The following is a 24,679-nucleotide window of genomic DNA, read 5'->3' as shown; positions in this document are numbered from 1 at the left end:
TTGTGTTCTGGCCTATCTTGGTTGTTACTGGTATACTATTAGAAACTAGCACCTTCATTCACACATGATTAAAAAAAACCCAATCACGACTGAACTGCTCAAGCACAGATATACATACATGAACTGGCAGGACAAACGAAGCTCCACACCCTTCAAGAAAAGGTAGCAAAAATGAGGTATGGGCTTGATTCAAGACTACACAAAGAGCACTACAGTGCTCTCGTAAACATATGAGCTTTGAAGAGCTCACAGCATTTAATGTATCAAGTAACCTTATATAGAAGAAGGTGATTTTGCTTTTTGACGGTTACTGCAAAGGACAAATTCTTCAGGATCAACTGAAAATGATGCCATTAACGTGATCATATTACCTCTTACTCAATTTACTGTTTTGAAAACATTTTGCAATATGCTTTTGTTGACAGGAAAGTAATATGTACCGTTCAGAGTGTTGGTATGTTTAATTTATCAGTATTCAAATTCTTTCTGAGTCTCGAACATTAGTAGTTGTGCAAGTGTGACTACCTCTGCAGCAAACTTATTTTGGAGCAGCAGCACTGTTCTGGAAGATCCTCAGGTAGTCCCCACTTACTATAGGTTGGTTTGTTTCACAGACCAGTGAACATCAACTAGATACCACCTAGAGGAAACCAAAATAGAATATCTGCTCCAATTGTACCCCAAAGAAACCCCAATCCCTAAATATAGGGTGACATACAAAGAAGTGTGCAGAGGATAACTCCTTCAGACAGGAAAAATAAATAAATAAATAAATAAAAAACCACAAGTGCAGGGGGGAACATTTCAAAAGCCCAAAAGACCTGAATATAACTAGCCAAGAGTAAACCTCCCAAACTCTATACAGTATAGATGAAGGGGTCATAGCACCAATTACTTCTATCTATAATCAGTCCTCACTGCACCATATCATCTGCTAACAGGCACAACATATAAAGTACAGATGTACTTTTTTAAAATCAATCTTCAAAGATCGTCTAGCATACAGCAGTTCACAAGGAAACTGTAACAGCCACATTAACTGTAAAAGAAAATGAATTAATGCTTTCTTCCACAGGTTTGCAATGTTTCAGAGTGAACAAGTCTGACATGAAACACTATAACCAGTTAACTAAGTGATGCTAAGATTAATGCTAAGTGATTAATTCATATTAATGACAAATTCTCACAGTTTAAAAAGACAGACCTCAAATGTCTTAAAGACATACCGTCTTGAGCTGATTTAGCTAACTGAAAAGGAGACTGATCATTTCTGAATGAACACATTAAACTGACTCTGCTTTGGAAAAAAAAAAAAAAAAACCAAACAAACAAACAAAAAAACCACAGTAAGCACACAGTTTTAAAAGGCTAGTCTTGAATGCATTCCCAACCTTAGCAAACAAGTAAAAAGCTTTTCCCTGACAGAAATGCTCACCTGGAACCTTCCTTAAATAGCAATTACTGGATTTCTAGGAGAATGGGAGAAAAGGGAAAGTAACAGTAGCAAGACAACCAGATTTGTTCACCTGTTCTGTTAAGCACAAAGTCCAAATTTAAGTTAAATTTTAAACAAATTTGGATGATTTAGAAACAAAGTAGCTCAAAAAAATATTCAGACAGGTTTCATAAAAGCAACTAGAAAGCATACTATTTCCATTTTTATGACTTAGTGTTAATAGTGGAACTACTAATAAGATCCTATTAGCATGTTACAAAACTTCAAAAAGCTGAGAACTCAGGTATTACAGAACATAATGTATCACACACTGTAGCACCCATATTCACTTCAACTGTTTGGTCCAGTATTTCACAGAGCTTGGTCCAGTATTTCACAGAGCTTCTCATAGAAGACAGCCAATATCTGTTCATTTAAACTCTTTTTACTATCAAAAAGATCTGCCAATTCAAATCAAAACAGGTTCACTGTTAACAGAAGTTTGAATCAATTCATTTTATTGCAATATGAATTATAACATGACTTCCCTCCCTTCCCCCCCCCAAAAAAAACAATATTAAAGATGATTCAATTTTTGGGAATCTTCTTAACCCTGAAGTGATGAGAACTAGTAAAACAAGTCCAAATGCTCTTTGCAAAGAGGATGGCTACGGTATTTAGTTTTTCTTAACTTGTAAAAAGTGTTGTCGACTGCATATATAGCATATTGTATTTACTTTCCAATATGAAAATACACCAATGCTTCCTTAGAAGGGTCCCTCCTCTGAGTAACTAGGCTTGCAGATCTATTAAAATGGTTACACATTAACAGGCTCACAATCGTAAGGCCAAATCTAACCAGCTAGAGACCTGCTGAAGGAGAATGCCTCAAAAGTTGTCTTCCAAATGAAAGCTTCCATAGACAGAATAACTTGATTTTACTTAACTGATTTACCAGCTAAATAAGACTGAGAAATTCCTTTACTCTCAACAAAAACAAATCTTAGGTTATTGGCTCCCATTGCCCAATTATACTGGATAAACTATTAATCTCCAGAAGCAACTATGCCTATGAATTTTAACATATATACAAAATGAAGATTTCAGATAACCATGCATGTTTTGTTATCTGTTGTGCAAACATAAAACACAAAAAAACTCCATATTTGGTCCAATCACAGAATGGTTGAGGTTTGAAGGGATCTCTGGAGATCAGCTAGTCCAACTCCCCTGCTCAAGCAGGGTCACCTAAAGCACATTGTACAGGATCATGTCCATGAAGGTTCTTAATATCTCCAGAGAAGGAGACTCCACAACCTCTCTGGGCAACCTGGTCCAGTGCTCCGTCACTCTCACAGGGAAGAAATTCCCCGACACGGTCAGGCAGAACTTCCTGTGCTTCAATTTCTGCCCATTGCCTCTTGTCCTGTCACATGGGACAACTGAAAAGAGTTTGTCCCCATTCCCTAGACACCCTCCCTTCAGGTACTTGTATACATTGATAAGATCCCCCCTCAGGCTTCTCTTCCCCAGGCTGAAGAGGCCCAGCTCTCGCAGTCGTTCCTCGTAGGGCAGGTGCTCCAGCCCTCTGATCATCTTCACAGCCCTACACTGGACCCTCTCCAGTAGCTCCATGTCTCTCTTGTACTGGGGAGCCCAGAACTGGACACAGTACTCGAGATGAGGCCTCCCCAGGGCTGAGTAGAGGGGCAGGATCACCTCCCTCCACCTGCTGGCAACACTCTTCCCAATGCACCCAAGGAGACCACTGGCCTTCTTGGCCACAAGGACACACTGCTGGCTCGTGGTCAGCTTGTCATCCACCAGCACTCCCAGGTCCTTCTCTGCAGAGCTGCTCTCCAGCAGGTCAGCCCCCAGCCTGTACTGGTGCATGGGGTTACTCCTCCCTAGGTGCAGGACTTTAAAAGACTGAAGAATTATTTAATTCACCTTTATACTTTGAAGATCCTTCTCTCCTTCCTCAGAGACTAAGCAGCATAACCAAAAAATGCTTAGATATTGGTATGCAACTGCACTCTACCTGATAGAGGCTGTACTATTATTCGTATTCTTAGACTGAGCAGGGATGAATAATTATGCACTAAACAAATCTGACTCTCCACATTTATCCAAAATACAGAGATAAACCAAAGTTACTTCCTAAACCTCCACCAGTCTGTGCAGAACACATTTCCTAACAGCAATTTTTTTTAAAAAAAGTCTGTACAGTAAGATCACTTGTTTTTCTTTGAGCCTATTGCCTTTTTTAGGGTTCTTCTGGGATTAACACTTTCACCTAATAGATCTAATTCTCAACCTAAAACTTTTGTCACTTCAGCACAGATGTGCTTTTGTCAGTCAGCAAAGAAATACTGAAGCCTCTTTTCATACAGGGTAAAAAACACTGTTAGAAATTTCATATATACATTTTTAGGTGAAATATAACCCAAGCCAACAATTAAGCTTACTGTGAACCATGGGATTTCTTGTGCATTAGTTAAATAACTATGTTTCATAAGACTTCCATGAAGTAAACCTTCACTTTAAAAGATAAGAAGAAAACTGATTACTCTGCATCTTATTCACTCTCTTCAGATCTACATGCAATGAAGAGGACCTTTTCCTTCCACAAGATAAAGAAGGAAAGTCCGCTCCCATCTGGAAGCACGAGATGCACCTTTTGGCTCGTAAAGAGTAGAAAAGATCATTTCATTTTGTATTACTGTAGCAAGAAGGGATCATTCTGCATAGTTATGAGATGTCACTTTAAATGCTAATATCTGACTTCCAAAGCTGACTGAAAGTTTGGAATTCAGCCTGAACAGCAGAAGTATGACCATGCTCAAACACAATGTCTTTCTCATGGATCCACTGTTTCTTTAGATCATGTCTAAGGCATGAATGCAACAAAGGGAGGTTGGCATCTTCTATAATAAAGCATAAATTCACTCTAGCTTTACTTTTCTAGCAGGTTAGTGTTTCTTAGCTCTTGCTTCTGACATTTATAGCACTTTTTGCAAGTTCTTAAGAACTTTAGTATGACTCAAAGGCAACAAGAAGTATTTGTCATTTGGGATAAGATTCCACGGGGGGGGGGGGGGGGGGGGAGGAACACTAATTCTGTTGATTCCATAACTCCTGTAAGGGAAAAAGGTGTATATACAAGAGCCTCAACACACTGCATTGAAGAGAGTAGGCTCTGCAGTCTGTTTGTTTGATTGTTTTTTTTAAAAAACATCAGGTGCAATCAACTACGGAAGGAAAAAGTAAACATTTAGCTTTGATACAGATAACAGTTTGTGTTAACACAAGCTAGACAGAAGAAGGCTTCTTGGCCTATCTTTTTTTACTCGTTTGTTTTTAAAAAAAACTAGATTGTCCCTTTGTTGCTCTCCCTTGCCAACTGGTACACAGGGATTTGAGGAAGAAGAGGAGAAAAGAAGCAGGAAAAGGACTGACTGTAAAAACTGAAAGGCACAGGAACCCACTACAGAACTTCAGAACAATGCAATGGCATACAGCAACAGATGTTAACAAAGTACTTTAAAATGTAGTTGAATATATTCCCCACCTCTCTTTAAGTGGAGCACTTTAGAAAAAAAAAATCTTTTAATTGGGCAGCTCACTTTAGTCCCTCTCTCCCTCCCTCAAGAGGAAGTACATCTCACTGTGTTATGTATGGGACTAGACATAGCATCACTCTCATGATCTAGTCTTTTCTGTTGGCAACAACCTGCCTGAGACTGTGTGTAAACTATATATTGCCTTTAAATTCCTTTTGAGTCAAATCCTGGAAAAATCTTAATGCCTCTTTACAATTGCTCACTCCTGCTAACTTAAGAGTATTTAGCAAAAATGGTAACTACAGTCATTAGGTCTTAAAAGCAATCCAGGCACGAACTGCAAGCAGCATAGAACACCAAAGATGAATTCATTTTCCTCAGTCTATTTCAAGGGGATTCTGGATCATCAGTCCCTATTCAAGGAAGAGGGAAAGCAGCTTATTGCTGACGGGAGGACAAAAAAGCTGATTTACAGAGCAAACTTGAATAAAACCTTATGAACACTGTCTTGCATAGGAAGATGCAAGAATTCTTCAGTATCAAGAACTAGTTCAGCTATGAGACCAGCTGGTATCAGGAAAAGGCTCTAAAAGACAATTCAGAAGTTGCAGGAAATGGTCCTGACTAAACCACAAATAATTCAGAGTTGCAAAATAACTATATGAGCAAACAAATTTATTTTTGTGTTTCTGTACAAGTCTCATTGCTAAACACAATGGCACGCTTAGAAACTCTGTACACTCATTGTACTTGTGCCCGTATCAATGCAATGACACACCAGGTTACAAAATACCGCGTGCGCTCTTCCAGCCTGCCCCAAACAATGAAAACACAAAAGCTGCACCTCCACACAGTTCTTTCAATCCTACCTACTCTGTTGCCTGGCCAGCTTCAGTACTTCAGAGATTTTGCAGAGACCTGCTAAAGTGGAGCCCAACTTGGGTTAGAACGCAAGACAAAAGAAAAACCCACATAAGTAGAACACTACCCATACAGCCAGACAAGCTTCCCAATGAAAGGCTGAGAAAACTTTTCGCTTCCAGCTTTTCTTGGCCTAGTTCTCTTCCTAAAACCTACAGGAAGACCAGCCACTAAATAGCCCAGAAATGAGATGCAAGAGAAATACTTTAGGAACTGACAGTAGGGAATAAGAGCCCTTATCAAAATCATAAGAAATTAAAAGTTTGAAATTTTCCCAAATAAAATATAATGCTATGTTGACTGCTGCAGAAACCAGTGAAACTGAAGAAAATTCAGATACACTGAATTTGCATTACGCAGAGTACTGCCATCTACTTAGGCCACAATTTCTTATATACCTTAAATTACCATAAAGCAGCACCTTCATGAGAAGCCACCAATCCATTCTCACTTCCACAAGCCCATCCCTGTTGCTACACCACCTCTTGGTCTGTGCCAGTCCAAGCACTCATAGCTATACCATGAAATAGTTTCATTCTGTTTGTGACATGTAAGCAGAACAAAATGCTCAAAGAACATGTTTCAGTTTTCTGCTTTCCCATCCTGAGTAACTCTTCAGTAAAAGCAAGAGAAAAATCCTCTTGAAGATGTATGCAAAACCTGAAATTCCAACAATTAGAAACTGAACAAGGATTATAAATACACATTTAAGCCATTTAAACAAAAATGCAAAAAATACTATGTAAATTCTACCAAAGATTAAAAACAAGAACCTGGATATAAATGAATATACATTTTTAACAAAATGAAGAGATATCAAAACACTATGTTTTCTGATGACTATATATTACTTAGTATGCCAGTTTAGAAACGAAGTTGCTAAAATTAAACTGAAAAGGCAAAGTCAAATAGTAATTATTCCTATACATTGCTATAAACTTAAGTCCTCAGGTTTCTGACACAATAATAATTAAAAGCACTCTTAACAGTAATTCTCTGCCAACATTTTGGCATCTACAATTAAGTTTGTTTCAATGGGCACATATACTATAAGGGGACTAAATTTAAAAACAAAAAACATAAAAAGTCTTTTTCTAGAGTGAATCCATAAGAAGGCTTTCTTAATAAAGTTAATAGAAATACAAATCATCATGAAAATTCTTCAAATATTTATGTAGATGTTATTAATGAAGCTTTCCAATGATGCTTCTTTATCATTTGAATATAAACATCTGCAACTGCAAAACGTACATTGGTGCGCCCCAAATTCTCCCAGTCAGTTTAAACACAGTTTCTATGTCTACTCCAAGGTTATAAAATATACAATAGTTGTCTTAGGATAAATGAAGGAAAACAGACTATTTAACTATTCTTTGGAAACAAAGATGACTGTATACAGGGTACGATTGAGGCTCAAAGCTTTTCAACAGTAAAAAGAAAAAAAAAACACACACAAAATCATGTGGGGTGATTTTAAGTGTAAACTTCAGGCAGGTTGTTGCCATCAGAAAAGACTAGATCATGAGAGTGATGCTATGTCTAGTCCCATACATAACACAATGAGATGTACTTCCTCTTGAGGGAGGGAGAGAGGGACTAAAGTGAGCTGCCCAATTAAAAGATGCCTTTTTTTTTTTTTTTTTTTTTTTTTTTTTTTTTTTTTAAGTCACCATCATGTTATGGTGATTTACTAGGAACTCTTAAGTTAGAATGGAGTTATTAAAACACACACACACACACACACCTCTCTGCTTTCTGCTTCCCGAGGCTCTTGATATAGCCAAAAAAACCTTTCTGTTTTAGTGTAAGTTATTGCTGCAAGTCACTTACTAATTCAATTACTAATTCAGATAGCTGGTATTAATATACTTGGTAATTTATTCAATACATTAACCACTTTTGTACTCTTGAAGTGTCACCTCAAGTGTTAAGAAGTGGAAATGTTATCTTAAAACACATTTGTATTCATCCTAAAACCAGAAGGTTTTTTTCCCCACTAATGCATCAAGAGTTATACAGACTGTTAACAGAATCTTATATAGCCACTTTCCTGGGGGAGGGGTGGGAGGGGAAATCACTTTCAACAACAGCTTAGAGATTGTAAAACACTTGAGCTAGCCTCTACTGCATCATCTTGAAGTCTACAAGGCTTCCTGGTATCGCCAAATTACAATTAAAAAAAGGTTCAATTTTCCCTTTTTGGCCTTGCAGGCATACATAAGAACCGGCTTGTTTACATTACCAGTATCACTTCAAATCTTTTTCCACGGACTGGCAGTTCCACTGTAAGTGCTTCTCTCCTTTCTACTTAAAATCAATACCACGTACTGTAAGAAAGACCTATGAGAATACCAGATCAGAAAGCTACAATATCAGTCCAAGAGCTCTTTACTGAAATGTACCTCTGTGCTATTGCTACCATCTATCACTGTTAAGTGTTCACTACATAAGCAACAGGAAGTTTGACCTGTTCCAAACCTGAGCCTTACAAAGTTTCAAATTACATATGTCATTCTTGTAAAGACATTTAAGATAACAAATCAAGAACTCTAATATCCAAATTAAGATAATGCCAAGAGAGACAATACAGCTTCTAGAGAAGCAGAGTAACATAAAAAAGACTCTTTAGGAATATACATACTAAATGGTTGCGGGGGGTACGGGGGGGGGGGGGGGGAGTGCAACCCTGGATAGGGGAGCAATGTCTGAACAGTCTCAATACATGTCAGCCAAAGAACTTTCGAGCTGAGTGAAAGAACAGAGTCTGTTATAAGGGGGACCTGGTATTTAGAGTACCAGAACACTCCCACAGCTTAACAACACAAAGTAGAGTTAAGCTACTAAGTTGTTCAACAGTACCATTTATCCCATTCCTTTTATAAAAGGCTGCTTAAGTTGGTAGCATTCCCCTCATATGTTTAACGGACCAAGCAGAGACCAGCTGTTTAGACTATCCAGCAATTCAGAACAACTCAAGGTATTAGCCTCTCCTCCCTAAAAAATGGGGTGGGGGGGGGAAGGGAAGCACTAAGAGACTTAGGCACAAAACTTGTTGTTTTGTTTCCTTCTAGGAATGCAAAGGGGCAGAACACAGAAAGCCTATCTCGGCCCATTACATGACAACTTTTTGATGTCACTAGACAGTGCTTCAACTTACTAATGCCTCAGATACTAAGCTCTCTTCAAGAAATAACTCTCTTTTAGAATATTTTGAAGTTAAGTTTCAATTTCATGCTCCACCTGGGGGGAGAAAAGAAAAAAAAAAAAAAAGAACCTTAAGGCTGGCAACAGTCTAGAGTGCTAAAAATATGCCATCAACTAATTACGCGTGGCACTGGAGGATACCTATAATGCTTTTAAGTAATGACTACAGAAGCGAGTATTGCACAGTCAAATATCTGTAACGAAAGACAGTCTAGCTTTCTACTAACAACCAACTCGAGAATGGTATTAGTATCTGAATGATACTGTACTACGGCAAACAAATCCAAATGTTATTTTTATATAATTAAAAGTCAGTGGAGGAATGAGAATTGATTGATTTTTTTCAGAGAAAAAGTACATTTTTCTTCTGAACCCTGCTGGAGTATGCCAGCCACACTTTTCCATCACCAAGTAAGGGACAATGATCCTCAAGCGCATGCCTCTCTGAAAGGTGAAATTCTTTTCAGAAATACTTTCTTGTTTAAATGCTCTTATGCAGACATCCAAGGCCTCTAATCATAAAGACATCAGAGTAAGAATATATTTTCAGCAGCACCACATTATTTCAGCAGAAATGTATTTCTGATCTTAACAGATCAGCCAGCATAGGAAGACAAACTTTAGTGCGGGATGTTAGTGTAACGCAAACTCCATCATTAGTTATACTAAGGGACAAACACAGAAGTATAAGCAACTGAGAGGAGTACCTTGTTCTCAATTTCCACATAGTCCATCATGGTCCAGGATTTTTAGAGAAATAACTTGTATCAAAGTTCCAAAAATAGTCACTGCCTTTCCTTTTTTCTTTTGGCTTGTGATAAAGGGATTTCAAGGCAACTTTAAACATAATCACAGAATCAGTAAGGTTGGAAGGGTCCTCTGGAGAGGTGCTTTCTGCACCTTTTCAACACTCTGTCTTCTCTGCCTACACCCCCCCCCCCCCCCCCCCCCCACAATCAGAAATGTTGAAAGGGACTTTTGGGGATCATCTAGTCCAACCTCCCAAAGATTTCCTGGTGCTGGTTCCACTGGGGCTTGAACCCAGGAGCTTCAGCGTGTAAAGCAGGTGTGATAACCACTACACTATCCCTCTAAAACCTCTCACTGTAAACCATACTGACTAGAAGTGAGTTATTCATCTGAAGGGAAATACAGCTCCTAAAGCATGCTATGGAGAGTGATACCATGCCATAAACAAACTCCTGTTTATTGGCTCCATCCGTTCCTCCTTGGATATGCACGGCTTCTTTAACTTTTGAGAAATCATTAGCAGTCTCCCTTTGGCTTCTAATAAAAGCATAACTGGTTAACTAACCCAAATTGCATTGAGAATTATTGTATTTTTTTTTCCTCCAAGAACTTGCTTTAACAGGAACACTTTCCATGTTAAGTTTTACGCACTTCAAAAAAGAGATGGCAACAATATTCCTAATTTACCAGAAGAAAGGTATTTTCTGGTTTTTCAAGATCAATAAGATAGGGTAAAAATAAAGCTCAGCATATGCTGCACTCCACAGATAGAAGGTTTGCTCAGAGGAATACCCCACAAATAGAACTGTGCTGCATTCACAACTAAATTGTCTGCAAAACAATACTGCTAAGCAGGGCCTAAGCACTCTGGACCCAGCTGAGACCTATACACATGCATCTGCGCTACATTCCCTGTGCCATGCAAGCTATCCCTGCTTCCTATCATTCTAAAAGAAAATAGAGGCAACTGCATCAGGACAGGTGACAGTCTCCAATATTCCTATTAGGTTTTTCAAAAGGAGTTCTCTGATCTTTACTGAACCTAAAAACTTCCTTTCAAAGACAGTTCTCTTTGAAATGCAAAATAATAATAATTTAAAAAAACCTAAATCCCAAAGACATCAGTGCATATTTTAGAAGAGATTATGAGGTGGTAATCAGCCAGAGGTCAAGTTTTTAAGCATTTTTAATATCTTCCAAAACTAAAGGGCAACTCAATCATTCAAAGGTGACAAGAACAATAATAAAAATCCAACCAGGGACAATCAAGTGTGCTTAGAAGAATAAAGAGTCAAGATCACAGCAAAGAGACTGAGATGACTATCAGATAAGGGCATGAGTCAGTCAGCATCTTGGCTCTGAGAGCCTAGGTAATTTTTACCAATGCTAAGCTCAGTACAAAGCAGAAGTCCTGCCCATGCCAGATGGCTTTATTAAAAGTGATGTGCTGAAACCCTGGTACTGAGATCTAAAACACCAGCTCTTGCAAGTATGCTGGAAGATAATGTAGCAGGAACAAATTAAGATAGTTTTTATAGGGGGGTAATGAACAGATTGTTCTAGTCTCCCCACAGATAAGAGAAATCCCTTGTTCAGTGTCTAAACAGAGAAGTCTGTTTAATTACAGTAAATCCTATTAAACTGATCTTCCTTATAAAGGTTGAAGTGACCAAATCCAAAAGGCTATAGATGACATAATGAATTCACAGTTTAATTAGGACACACTGTTAGCTAACTATAATCTATTAATTAGCATTCTCCATTTTTACAGCTCACTGCAATAATACCCTTTTACTTTTAAATTGCACCCTTCCTTTTTTGGACCAAAGTTATACAGTTCCACCAGGGTGGTAGTAATTATAGTGATTGCCTAGAGAACAGCGGCCTGGAAATATCTGTAAATGTTTAATTAGGGAATAAAGGAAAGATAGGAAAAACACTGGGAAAGAGGAACCAGTGTTCTCTAATTTATACATATTCAATAACCCTGCATTCCATTCTAAGTGATACATTCACTACATTTTTCTTGCAAGATTTCCACAGCATCCTCAAATATCAAAACTGACGTGTTAAAGGTGTTCTCACCTTTCAAAGGCATTTTCCTCAATATGAAAACACCACTTTAAAACCAGAAGAAAACAGGTACAGTACCAGTATAATGAAAATGACTTTTCACTGGATTCTTTTTTTCATTCCAGCAAGACATACTAGAATGAACACTAAAGTGCTGCACATGTTAACAAATCTCATGTTGTCATACTACCAGAAAGCAAGAATATGACTACGAAATAGTATGTTAAGTTCATTAAATTTTATAGTAACTCAGGAGAAGCAACTTGTTTGCTGCATCTAAGTTCCTTAAAAAGTAGGACAGTCAGCTTTAGGGTAACAAGTTGCCAGTAATCAAAAATAAGTCTATTATTTAAATTATAGGTCACCTGAAAGTAGAGTACAACGTATCAAGTACTACCACTATTTTTCCCTACAGCGCTTTCCCTCTCCTTTCCATCTTCCAAAGCAAAACCAAAAACCCACCGCCTAAAATAGCAAGTATACCAACAGAGCTTCAAGAACACAATTGCACTTGAATTATGGAAATTATTTCATTAAACTTTCTTGGATACTTTAAAAAACTCAGTAGGGAAATTAATTTTACCATGGTGAAAGTCAACTTAGTTTCAGGGAAATATTAGGAACTGGACACTATGCCCATCTTCTCCATAAAAGATTGTATTTCTTACAGCTTCTTAACCCACATTTGGCCAAAAGCAACTAAAGAGGAGGATACTAAACAAAAGATAAGTTGTTACTTCAGGATTAGCTAAAAAGGAGGTCTAGATAGGAAAACTAAAAAAAGTTCTTAATGACTAGCACTGACTACAAAAACCTCATTTTTAACTAACTCCTCTGTTTTACTTTAATCTAGGGATGCTTTCAGGAGAGACAAGATAAAAGAGCTAGATGCCCAGGACTCTCATTCTCCTGCATGTTCACTAACTAGCCAGACAGCTACAAACAATTGTAAAGTGCTTTATGATAATTGTATAATAAGATGTGCACAGCTAATGCTAATGACAAAAGAATAGATAACCAGGTATTAAACATTGTTACTTAAGTGTCACCACATTTATAACTGTTTGTAAAACCACCACAAACCTGAGGGTTTCAACCAGAGCTCTAAAATGACACCAGTGCAATACAAACTTTGCTTTACTAGCAACCTGTCAACATTCAGCAACAATTCAGTTGTACTTCGGATCAGCAGTTGGTACATTCTGCAGCACAGAAAACACTTCAAGTGGTTAACACTACAGAAATATTAATAACAAACAGGGTAAAATACTTTCAAAGGGAAATACAATGGTTAGTATCAGCTCTAGACTAAAAGTGCATGACATAAAAGAACAGAGAAAAGATAGTTCACAACAGAAGTGAACTGTCAGAGATGGCTTGTAATTTGGACATTTATAGAGAGACTTGCTAGTTGAAAACACGTCATTCGTATCAGTTATGTGGGAAAAGCACCAATATATTTGTCTGCAAGTGTGAGGTGCAAATTTGTTAAATTCATTTAATCACGCTATTGCATGCATGTACAAACTAACACAATTGTGACATTAGATGACAAACCTGATTTTCTTCTTGTAAAACTCTATATTGTTCTTTCCAAACAGTGATTTTTGAAGCTTCATCTTTCCTCAGGGCTCTCTCCTTTTTCAGCTCAGGACTCCAGAAGGTCTTGATACTGTTCATGGAAGAACTCAGCTTGCTTTCTTTCACCTCCACATCCTTGCGAAGCAGATCATTTTCCCGCAACACTTCTTTGAGTTGTGTCTGCAGATCCATTATTGTGTTATCCCTTGCCTGGCGCAGTGAGTGAGGCACAGTGGATGCCATGCTCACTGGAGGGAGGTGGTGCTCTCCAAATGCAATAGTATCACTGGCAACTCCACTACTGGCAATGTTAGGGCTGCTACCCATTGCAGTCATCCTAACACCATAAGGCAGCCGCCCCCCAGATCGGCCCAAGGTCATGGTGCTTTTGGGGGTGTCTGCACCCACGTTTTCATGGTCACTTAGGTACATAGGGCCAGACGTAGCATAGGCAGCATTTAAAGACTGAATATTTTCCATAGAAAGGGTTTTCCCACTGCCACCCCCAGTACTACTTCCAGAACTGCCCCCCGTGCTATTCGTTCGACGGTGGCCCAAGCGTGGTGATCGTGGCAACCGTGGTGAACGCCCCGGACTCTGGTTGCTTGGCTCAACCTTACCAACCGACCGAGCACTTCCGTACATGATTAAGCTGGTGGTTTGAGGCAAACAGATAGGCGTAAAACAGGAATGAGAGAAATCCTGTGAAGTTCTTCTATGGTTCTAAGTCAGCTTAAGGCCAATTACAACTTGTAACAGATCCAGTTGTCCATTTTTGAAGTCACATGCTCATGATGTTCAGGATCATATCTGTATCAATAAAAACAGCATATTAAATATGTAGTTTAATCACAAAATATTTTGTCCCACTTAGCATAAGTCACATTTCACTACCACTACATTTCTTCATCATGCTTTCAGTTACCTCTCTTGAGAAAAAGGGATCTGTTATTTAAATCCTAATATTTGAACTCAGAAAGGGACTTTATTCTTGTTCTCATATTAGTATACTAACACAGAAAAGAGATAAAAATTGGTGGATACTTTGGGGGGCTTTAAGTCATAATTTTGTTAGTCATGAACTGAATTCTACAAAAGCATTATATTTTTTTTCCTATTTCTAACAAGCCCTTATCCTTTACCTATTGCTTTTCTGAGTAAGAGGGAATCAAAATTGAAAGCCTACTCAGTAGTAATTTTTCCTTTAAGTACTACTATCTTCTACAGGTCCCTAAGTTTCTAAATCCCCTCATTGAAAATAATTTGTCAAATGTGAACATAGTATTTAGTGAAACAGTTCTGAGAGCCTTCCACAACAGCAAGTCACTTTACCATTGTTGTCACTCCCATTCAAAACTTAGAAGTGAAGTAAGAATCACAAAATTGTTAATGACTGCAAAGATTTAAGCAACTACAAAAAACACATAACTAAACTTATGAGGCTAACTGGAGAAAGAGAATTATACCTGGGCTGAAAACTGGTTTCAGTCTCTTATTTTCTCTTGAAATGGAGTTAAGTCTCAAAAATGACTTTGAAAGCTTTGTTTACTCCCCTCCCCCAAAATGCATGAAAAAAAACCACACTTTTCATTTATGACCTCAGATTAATTCCATCCAACTATCATTCCAACAGCAGGAATCTCTTCAAAACGAAGCACCTCTACCAGCAGAGCAACAACATGTTGCAATCCCCTCTTCGCTCCACTTTCTCCTTATCACATGTACTACCCTGGCAACACAAGCAATAAAACTCCTTATACTTCTGCACTGTAACAACATGCTGTTCTGCAACTGCAAGCAGGACCTCTTTAACATAGGGATACTATGCCCAAACTACAGTTAGTACTCAGGATCTAGCAGAGTAGCAAGAAGCAAGGATTAAATCCACTCTTGTGGCTGAAACACTGCACTGAAGGGCTATTTCCACTACACAGTTCTCGTATTTTTACATTTTGCTGGTGTGAACTATTTCAAGCCACTGTTGGGCTCAACTGAAATCAAAACTAGAATCACATAAATAATTCTTGGTCTGACCTCCCCCAGCTTTACATAGGAACAGCAAATAGTGTCCAAAGAGCACCATTATACATACCCAAACTCTTCTACTTTAGTATCAGTTTTTGTCCAATCTGTTTCCAGATATCAGGAATCATCTAAGTTTTCCAAGCTAATGAATGTCTGAGAGACTAGACAAGCAGATGAAAAATTAGATTTAGAAGTACACTTGCAAAAGGAATTGTAGAAGTATCTGCGTGTAGAGTGTTAATCAAAAATGTTATTTCAAAAAAATACTGGAAGGGTTGATGAGGGTGGGAGGGAGAGAGAAAATAGCCTAATGAAGAGAAGCAAAGTCTCCCCTCAGAAAAAAGTATTTAATATAGGAACAAAAAATATTTTTTTAATTTTTAAAGGGAAAACAAAATTACAGTATCAGAGTAAAACGGCACTTTGTCAGTTATACACTATTTCAGAAAACATGCAAAGCACGAGTAATTTTACACAGCTTGTAGAAGTCGATACTGTGTTTTGTGATCAGTGCTCAAAAAGTTCAAATGCTCCCCTTTGTTTTAAATGAGAATGATAGAAAGTCTACTCAGTCTGGCAATGACACTGCAATGAAATATTTTAAATGTTTATGTAAAAGAAAACAAGCAGGAAAAAATATAGATAGTCAGTTTCATTAGTAATTGAAGTTAGCTACCAAAACACCATCTAGAGATTCCTTTCCCTAAAATACAAGTTAGAGATAGGAAGTTTCTTTTATTTCACCTGCATTCAAGCCAGTACAGAAATAATCTCTATAACAAGATCTACAGTGTTTTGCTGGGCTGACTTCAATTATCAAGACATTATGCCCCAGATCTGGAGGAAAAACATTCTTTCCAAACAGAAAAGCTATTTCAGACTAATCAGTGTTTGAAATAAAGTGCTAATAATGCTGCTGTGACATCAGTTGAACACTTGAAACAAGCTACATATGATTTCTTAAAATGTATGTTACATACATTCAGACTTTGCATTCACAGTGATTCTCAGGAAAAAATAATCCAAACCAAAGCACTTAGTCCATTTACTAGAAACTTACCACATTAAAACACATCTAGTCTGTCAGTTAAGAGTTAAACTTATTTATAGCTATTAAGAGAATGAGCATTTGCAAGGATTTATTCTGTACACTTTAATTACTTTCTTCCCCCAAAACCAGAAAACATTATTTTAAACATTGTGAAAAGTATACTACTCTCACTAGCTGATGCCTCTGCACGTAAGTGCTGAACAACAGGTCAGAAGCACAGAAAAGATTTTCAATCATTTCTAATGAGCCAATCTCTCCCAAAAGGAAAAATTTAAGTTAAACTCATGAAATTACTTTCTATTTGCTTCAGCTAGCATTTTGTCAACCTATTAATAGCTTTTCAAGAGTGAAAGTGATTAGAGTCCTTGACAGAAAAGTAACTTCCCACACAGCTGAAAGCAGCTGGTACCACATAGTCTGGTGTACAGTAGCAATGTGCTAATATACCATAAAATCAGATTAATTTTCTTCCACCTTATGTGAAAGTAACAGTTATACGCTAATCAAATTCTAAGTTTTGTTTTGCATGTAGGCACTATTCCTTCCACTACTCCAGAAAAATCAAGTTATTCAAACAATAGATATCAGCTGCTAGAATTAGCTGTCCAGTTAAAACACGATTAGAGTCACAGAAAGAATTGTAAGACTAGGCACATGTAAAACTTAGGGAAAGCTAAGTACTCTAACATCAATTCCATGCTTTACTTTGCACTTGCTTTCCAAAAAATCAGTAATAGCTTAAAACAAACAAATAAAACCATCTGTCTTTGGGAACTGGAAGACCAAAAGCCCCAACAATTTTCTTGGGGGCTCAGAAATGAAAATTTCTGTTACAGTTTTTAGACTTCACAGTTGTAAAGATATCCTTCTACATATTAAATAAATACACCTTTCTACCCATGCAGCCTGTTTCAGTGTTTTCATTGGCGCAGAGATTTGCCATAGTGCAGGGTGGGGAGTAGTCTATTATAAAAGAAATCAGCTTAACTGCTTTTTTTTCCCTTTTCCTAGCAACATTTGTCATCAGCCATTTCACTTTATTGCTAATAGGAAACCATAAGCAGAAGTAGATATTAAGACGATTCACACTAGGAAACGTATTCCTCATCCTGGAAACAGAAAAGTCAAGGAAGCGACAGAAACGCCTCTTCTCAGTCACAATACCAATTAATCAGGAAGAAGGAAGAGCTGTAGCTTCCCACAGGAATCCAAGCAGCATTACATGGAAGATTTCTTTCAGATGGCACTATAGGCAAAACTGTTCAAGACTTCCAACGATCTGGTCCACACTAACATCTTACCAGGAATCTCAGAAGTGTAGTCTCTTACCTTTTCTGAGTCCAAAAACAGGCAGCAGTGTTTCTCCCGCAGCTTCCCCCTCAACTCTAAATTTATTCACAGACAAGTAACTGCTTTACCTTACAGGATGGTCTTAACCACATAGGAACAGTATCCTACTGTGACATAAATGTACTGACCCCTTCTTTTACAAGCACTTTTGTAAGGTTCAAAACCCTTCGGTCCTTCCTTGTCAATACAGAAACTCTTAACCTAACATCACTAAACTGAAAGTGTATAAAAACACCAAGCCGCTCAAGCTAGTGCTGAACAATTTTCCCCTCAAGGTAGCCTGCATACTTTCACACCTGAGGGATTTAGACAATGACAAGCTATGGACTTCTAAGTGAACAGAAACTTCCAAAGGGCATCATGTCCGCAAGCCTAACAAAAACCATCCCAAAAACTTAACCTCAGCCAAGCAAAAAACTTTGCGTAGATATCTAGAAACTGGCATAACAACTTTTAAGGTATACAGATAAACACAATAAACGTGTTTTAATTGGAAATGCTCAGAGATTCTGTAAAAGCTTGAAAAAAAAATAAAGGCTATCAGAAGCATTAAAAAAAATGGTAAGAGTTGCACAATATTGTAGACAGAGGTTTAAAATAAGAACAGATATGACCACAGTTTCTATATGGAAGTGATGAGATAGGTTATCAATATATCTTCCCAATAGGCTGAAGTGACAGACCAACAAAAACAAAAAACAAACAAAAAAATAAAAAAAAAAAATCACAGGTAACTGTCTAAAAATACTCCAAGATGAACATCATGAGTTGTGAGAACATGCTTATTGTTTCATAATGTTTAAATGTACTGTGGAAAAATGAGGCAACTAAAATCTGTCCCATAATAGTCTTGTCACAGTCAGTGAATGGCAGTGAGAATTCAGTTTCCTTCAATACAGCAAAGCAGGTACTATTCTAAATACAGCAATATCCAGAACTATCAACGCGTCAATAAGAATTTTCAAATTTTTCATCAAACTATTCAAATAGCATGAAAGCTGCCAACTCATACCTTAGAAGCTGCCATGCTGAAGGAGCAATCAAGTGCAAATCTGTGTAAACTTGTTCAGGTTATTTGTAAAACAGTTAAAAAGTGATGGAGGACAGGAATACCATTCCCTCTTGTAGTGTGAAGAAAAGACAAGTGGAAAACATATACGCACGCGCCCCTCCCTTCAGCTTTCCTAGTCTTGTCCAAGGATTCATTGGATTTCAATTAAGTTAGTTCTTTCTAGCATGTTACAAATATAAGAAATTCTGAGAGAATCAGATTAACATCAATTTCAAGGCAGATGATCCAACAAAGTGAGGTATGTTTATCAACGCTGTCATGCTCAACCCTGATTTCCAGTATTTTATGTGAACCAACAGCTCAGAGAGCAAAAACCCTTGGCTATGCCTGACAGAAAACTAAGTGTCATTAACATGACGTTTTGTTAAGCTCTGAAGAATAGTTCTTTTATATAAACATATGAAGCCTCCCATGCTCCCCTCACTCTAGTGGGAATAGTAGTACCACAACAATTACATACAAGTTAGTAAGCAAACCAAATACAGAAAAACACACCACAGAAGCACAGACAAATCTTTGTTTACATTTGTAACATTTTAATTTGTAAAAAAAAAAAAAAAAAAAAAAAGGGGGGGGGGGGGGAATTTAAGAACAAGCTTGGCAATCTTCAGCAAGTAACTTTTTCTCCTTATTTCTTTTCTGTAGTTTCTGTTCGTGACTGACATAAGCCAAAAGACAACATCTACAAAGTGAACTTTGCAACACTGCTAGCGCGTGATAGTCAGGAATCAGGCAGTTTCATCACAAAATAGGCAGGAAAGTACATCCTACAGTGCAGCAACTCTTCGGGTGTCTCCTATGAGCATAATGCAAGTCATACACTCAGTTTCCAGAACACTGAACTTTCTTGTAGCACTGACCCCTATTTGCACAAGGAAAGCTTTGAATTTCAGTTCTATCATAGCTACAAAAGAGTTGGCCTTTACAAGAGCTAACTTAATCAGACAATACAGCATAGCAGACACATTGAACTTCATTAACTAAGGCAGCAATCTTTCACATTTTCATAACTCATACTGTTATATTAACCAAGAATGACAATTACTATGCTATAACAAGGGACCCAGATTTGGGAACTGAAAGGGGCAGGAGGGAAGGGAAGAGAGATAGATAGAAAGAGAGGTGGAGGAATTCTGAAAGGAAAAAATTACATTCCAGTAAAAACCTGCCAGATGCTTACTGTTTGAGTGGGTATGATGAGAGAACAGATGGGATCCACAACAACTTAGAAGTTCATGAGCCAAAACGAAGACAGAAGTTGTAAATTGCTGTTGCTTTCTAGTGCACACCACAAACTACAAAAGCTAGAGTTTCTACTTTATATATAAAGAATGCGCAGAATCTGTCTTAGAATTCTACTATAGATTGTGTTTGACTTGGTTTGGAAGGAGGAAAAAAAGAGCTCACTACTACTCGTTAAATTACTGACTACAACACGAGAAAGGACAGAAGAAAGTTTACAAGCAAATCAGTGCTGAACACAAGGCACTGAGTCCATAGAATTCAGGTTGTTTATCCATATTAAAGTATTCTTATCCTCATGGCCTTGACAGCAAGAAAGAGAAATGGGTGAAGAAAATTAAGATGGAAAAAAGATAAAAATAGTCACAATTAAAATGCTCATACTCTGATTGATTCTCACTCCTAGATATATGGTGTAAGAATTGATGCCAAAGCACTGTGTGCTTATATACATTATTATAAAAATACATACATTTTAGCTAAATCTTTGTTTACACATATTCATTCTCTTTGTTATGCACCACTTGCTTATAAAGATTTTTGTTTTGTTTTTAAAAAGAGCTCTGGAGGTTGGCCTCAACTAGAGGAGAACACCAGGAAGGTGTCACAGTTATTTCTAAAGGCCTTCACATCTCATCAGTCAGTCTAAGGTGGCTCTGTTCACAGGATACTAAGGTTTACCCTGGTATCTACATTTAGGTGTTAAAGCAATGTCTTTCCCTTGTCAGGCAGCTGGAAACCTTTAGAAATGTTTCTGTCCTCCTCCTGCATGGGGCATATTTTTTAGGAATACCTGAAAGTTGCATTTAAAGGCTTCCCAGGTTTGGCAGAAGCCTTGGATATTGTTTAAGCACCTGTTCTCTCCTATGGCTTTAAGTCACTCACTGTCAGCATTAAAATTGCTATGGTGATTGGCACGTGGTGCAGATAACATAGACCTTTCTCAATTCCAGATTCTTACTTGGGTTCCCAGGATCGGACCTAACAACCCACACAATCGCCCCGAGTCCTATGTTCTTAACTCTGACATCAGTAGGCAAATCAGGACTTCTGCTGTGCAGTGAACTGGAGCCGACTATAAATTTAAAGTAAGCAACAGTCAAGTAACAAAATTTGACATTTACGTTCCTTTCTTTTTAAATAATAGCAAAGCACAAAGAGCAACAGAAGTCAGAACATGTACATGAACTTACTAGTGATGAATTAGCTCTAACTGAAATAACCCTTGCCCTTCTAATCACCTAGAAGATTAAAGAATTGTAGACATGAATTTTCTGTCAATCTAACGTTAAAAAATTTAAAGCCTGATTTTCAGTTTTTAAGATTACACAGTCAGTAGATACTGTGTGCCTACATGTGTGGCTGTTTGTCTCTTTCCCTAGGTGACATAATACCAACAACTTCCCACTGCAACAGTGGAATCACAAAGAAACACAATGCTAGAAGTGGTAAAAACAGTTTGAAAGCCCAGAAGTAGAAGTACTAGACTAGTTGTCGACATGGATCCACTAAATTCAGCACAGGTAACACCACTACTAAAAGGAAAGCCTGCTCCATTTACAGAATTCTCATCAAAATCCTGCTCTGACAGCAAAGTTGCGTTAGCCGTATTGACACAACCTGCATACTAGAAAACATCCCTGTTCTTATTAACACTGGATTCCCTAGTCTCTCATAGCCTACTACTGACATACAGCAATTCACTGAATCCTGCAGGGTTTCACTCTTAACTTAAACACCAATTGTTTGGTAGAATCCTAATCGCCCCAAGCGCTCTTACTGCAAGAGAGCCAGTAACATTCAAGAACACACGCTACTGCTTCTTAGTTCTAGCAACTGATTTGATTATCTGAACAGCTGCACGCACCCACACAGTTCTGGGCATACTATATTCCAATAAAATAAGTCAGATCTAAAATAAGCCAGAATTACCTATAGTTTTTCAAGTAGCTCAGCCAGGGAAGCATTGTAGCAAACCTCTCACACCATGAGAGGCTTTTTGAGGAATATGCTTACAAAGTAATAGTTTGAAAATAGGGGCAAGAAAGTAAGGCACAGGGCAGGGCAGGAACAGCAGGAGAGTATCCTAGCACACAAAATAGACGATAACAGCAAGGAACTGATGTGCTGGTTGCAAGACCATGGTGAAACATTCTCTCCATAAAGCACCATAGGTAACTGCTATCAGGAACTGAGAACGTGGCAGATTCAGCCAGAAGCACGTTTCTCTCATGATCAAGAACTGCAATTCAACAAAAAGGTGCTGGCCACGTGAATACCAAACCTGTTTCTTCTATTGTTGGCTTTTTGTGTGTGCACATGTGCCAATCAAGTCATTAATCAGATGTTAGACATGAGAAATTACGTGAGTAAAATCTAATAAGAACTTATGACAGGATCAAAGAAATAAGACGTTTAATAAAGCCCAGAAAATCAAAACCCACGCTGAAGAAAAACTGCTAACATCCTTACACTGATCTGGTAAGAGCTAAACTATTTTCCTGGATAATGTGGGGAAAGTCCAAGTTATACCAAGCATTATGATAAACTGATATTTTACTCAACAACTCCCAAACTTTTTCTAGTTGCAACTCCACTTGTATCTTGATGGAGTCAGACAATTCCAGATTTCTGGAATATATAGTAAAGTCATAAACCAACTATTCAGTAAACTACTACTCTATAGTAAAGCTTGGAACTATGCTTCTAAAACACATTTAGTACAGTTGCCTCATCCTTGCTATTTAATAATTAGTCACTTAGTCTCAATATTCCCCTATTGATAAAATTCAATTATTGTACTGTTCACTCTGCTTATACTAGTGTGGGCAAGATGGTGATTTTTTTCCTATTAATCTTGCTTGGTATGGCTGTAAGGGTGCTGATTTACACATGACCCTGTACTGGGGCATACATCTAAGCTGTTGCAAATTTCAGTAAAACATACTAAAATAAACTTCATATTAATATGTCAGGCTGTAAACTGCAGTAGCTCAGAAGGAGATGCATGTTCAGCCATTTACTGCTATAGATGCAGTAACCTTTGGAAGAAAAGAAGGGCAAGCAGCTGGTGGAGATTACTGCTTCAGACATCCTAGTGTAATTGGCCATTGTTTAAGAGTCACAACTCTGCAGTCAAACTAGACAACCTTCTTTTGGTTACAACCTGTTGGATTTAAAATGACATTACTTAGATACAACCACATAACATCCATCAAACGCTCCCACAATGAAAAAAAAAAAAAAAAAAAAAAAAAAGTTTGGTTAAAGCATCAAACACACATTGTTTTTTAGGACCAATTTTACTTCTGCCCAGTTGCTTTTATTCTGTTAGCTTCTGTACTTCTTTTTCCACTGCCATGGATGTTTCTATACCTTAGCTTCCTATCTCTGAATTTCTCTTATGTCCACTGGGGTTTCATTTAAACCATTTCTCATCCTACTGGCATGAACCATAACATGAGCTTCTAACTTCCAAGTAAAATTACATGCATATTTTCATAACCAGAATTTAGAATTCACATTACAAATGAAACAGATGTGCAAAAACAGCAATCCCTGGCCCACGCTTCAGGATGGCTGCAGACCAGGGAACAAAGCATTATGCCAGCTGATGCTTACTTCGTAGTGGATTCAAAAAGATACATTAAACGCAATTCGGCATCCACAGGAAAAATAATAATAAGAGAGAGGAAAAACAGCAAAGCCTAGGTAGAAAGACACCGGTCATCGTCACCTCAGATGATGCGACTGAGGCAACAAAAGCTCAGGCTTCCCAAGGACAGGCTAAGCAAACGGGGACGGACACGAGAAGCATCGAGCGGGGCAAAGGATGGAAGCCCCGCCACGGCGCCAGGCAAGGCGCCCACGGGCAGCCCGGCGCCCAGCCCCGCGGCGGCACGGCCACGCGCGGCGCCGGCCCGGCCCGGCCCGGCCCGGCCGCCCAGCGGGGGTCGCCCTCCTCCCCCCCCCCCCCCCGCACCAAACGGCCGTGACAGCGCGCGCGCGGGGCCCCGCCACGGGCGAGGTCCCCCCCGCCGCAGCCCCGGCGGCAGCCGCCCCTTAGACCCACCTGAGCGGCCGGCAGCTCCCCCGCCGCCGTCGACAGGCCCCGCCACCCCTGCCCAGCCCGGCGGCTGCCCGCAGCTACCAGCTCGCGCAGGCCACGCCCCGGCCCTGGCTCCCCCCAGCGGCCGGTAAAACACGTTACGGCCGGTAAAATACCGCCCCTCCCCCTCCACTCAACCCCCCCGCGCGGGCCCCCCGCGCCCAGCGGTGCCCCGGCCCGGCCCTCACCTGCGTGTCAGCGTGGAGCGGGGCGGCGCCCAGGCGAGGTCGGCTCCCGGCCCGCCGCTCCCCCCTTCCTCCTCCTCCTCCTCCTCCCCCGCTCGTGCTCCCGCTCCTCCACTCCC

The 24,679-nt window shown here is 38.9% G+C and overlaps 1 protein-coding gene across 5 annotated transcripts in view; it reads right to left on the bottom strand.

The window, feature by feature from the left end:
• Positions 1–24,430, bottom strand: part of ERC1 (ELKS/RAB6-interacting/CAST family member 1) — a 302,330-nt gene extending 277,900 nt beyond the window's left edge. For all 5 annotated transcript variants that reach the window (XR_009960212.1, XM_062590517.1, XM_062590533.1 and 2 more), the window contains exons 1-2: positions 24,340–24,430; positions 13,504–14,337 (exon numbers count right to left, since the gene is read on the bottom strand). Coding sequence is in view for 4 of the 5 variants with exons in the window: in XM_062590517.1 (XP_062446501.1) it covers positions 13,504–14,172 (669 nt within the window). In the remaining variant the exon portion in view is untranslated. The remainder of the gene's footprint in view (positions 1–13,503; positions 14,338–24,339) is intronic.
• Between the last annotated feature and the right edge of the window lie 249 nt (positions 24,431–24,679).

Source organism: Rhea pennata, chromosome 1, assembly GCF_028389875.1.
Source record: "Rhea pennata isolate bPtePen1 chromosome 1, bPtePen1.pri, whole genome shotgun sequence".
Taxonomy (NCBI): Eukaryota; Metazoa; Chordata; class Aves; order Rheiformes; family Rheidae; genus Rhea; species Rhea pennata.
Note: the sequence above shows the minus strand (reverse complement) of the source record. Positions and strands in the feature narration are given on the sequence as shown.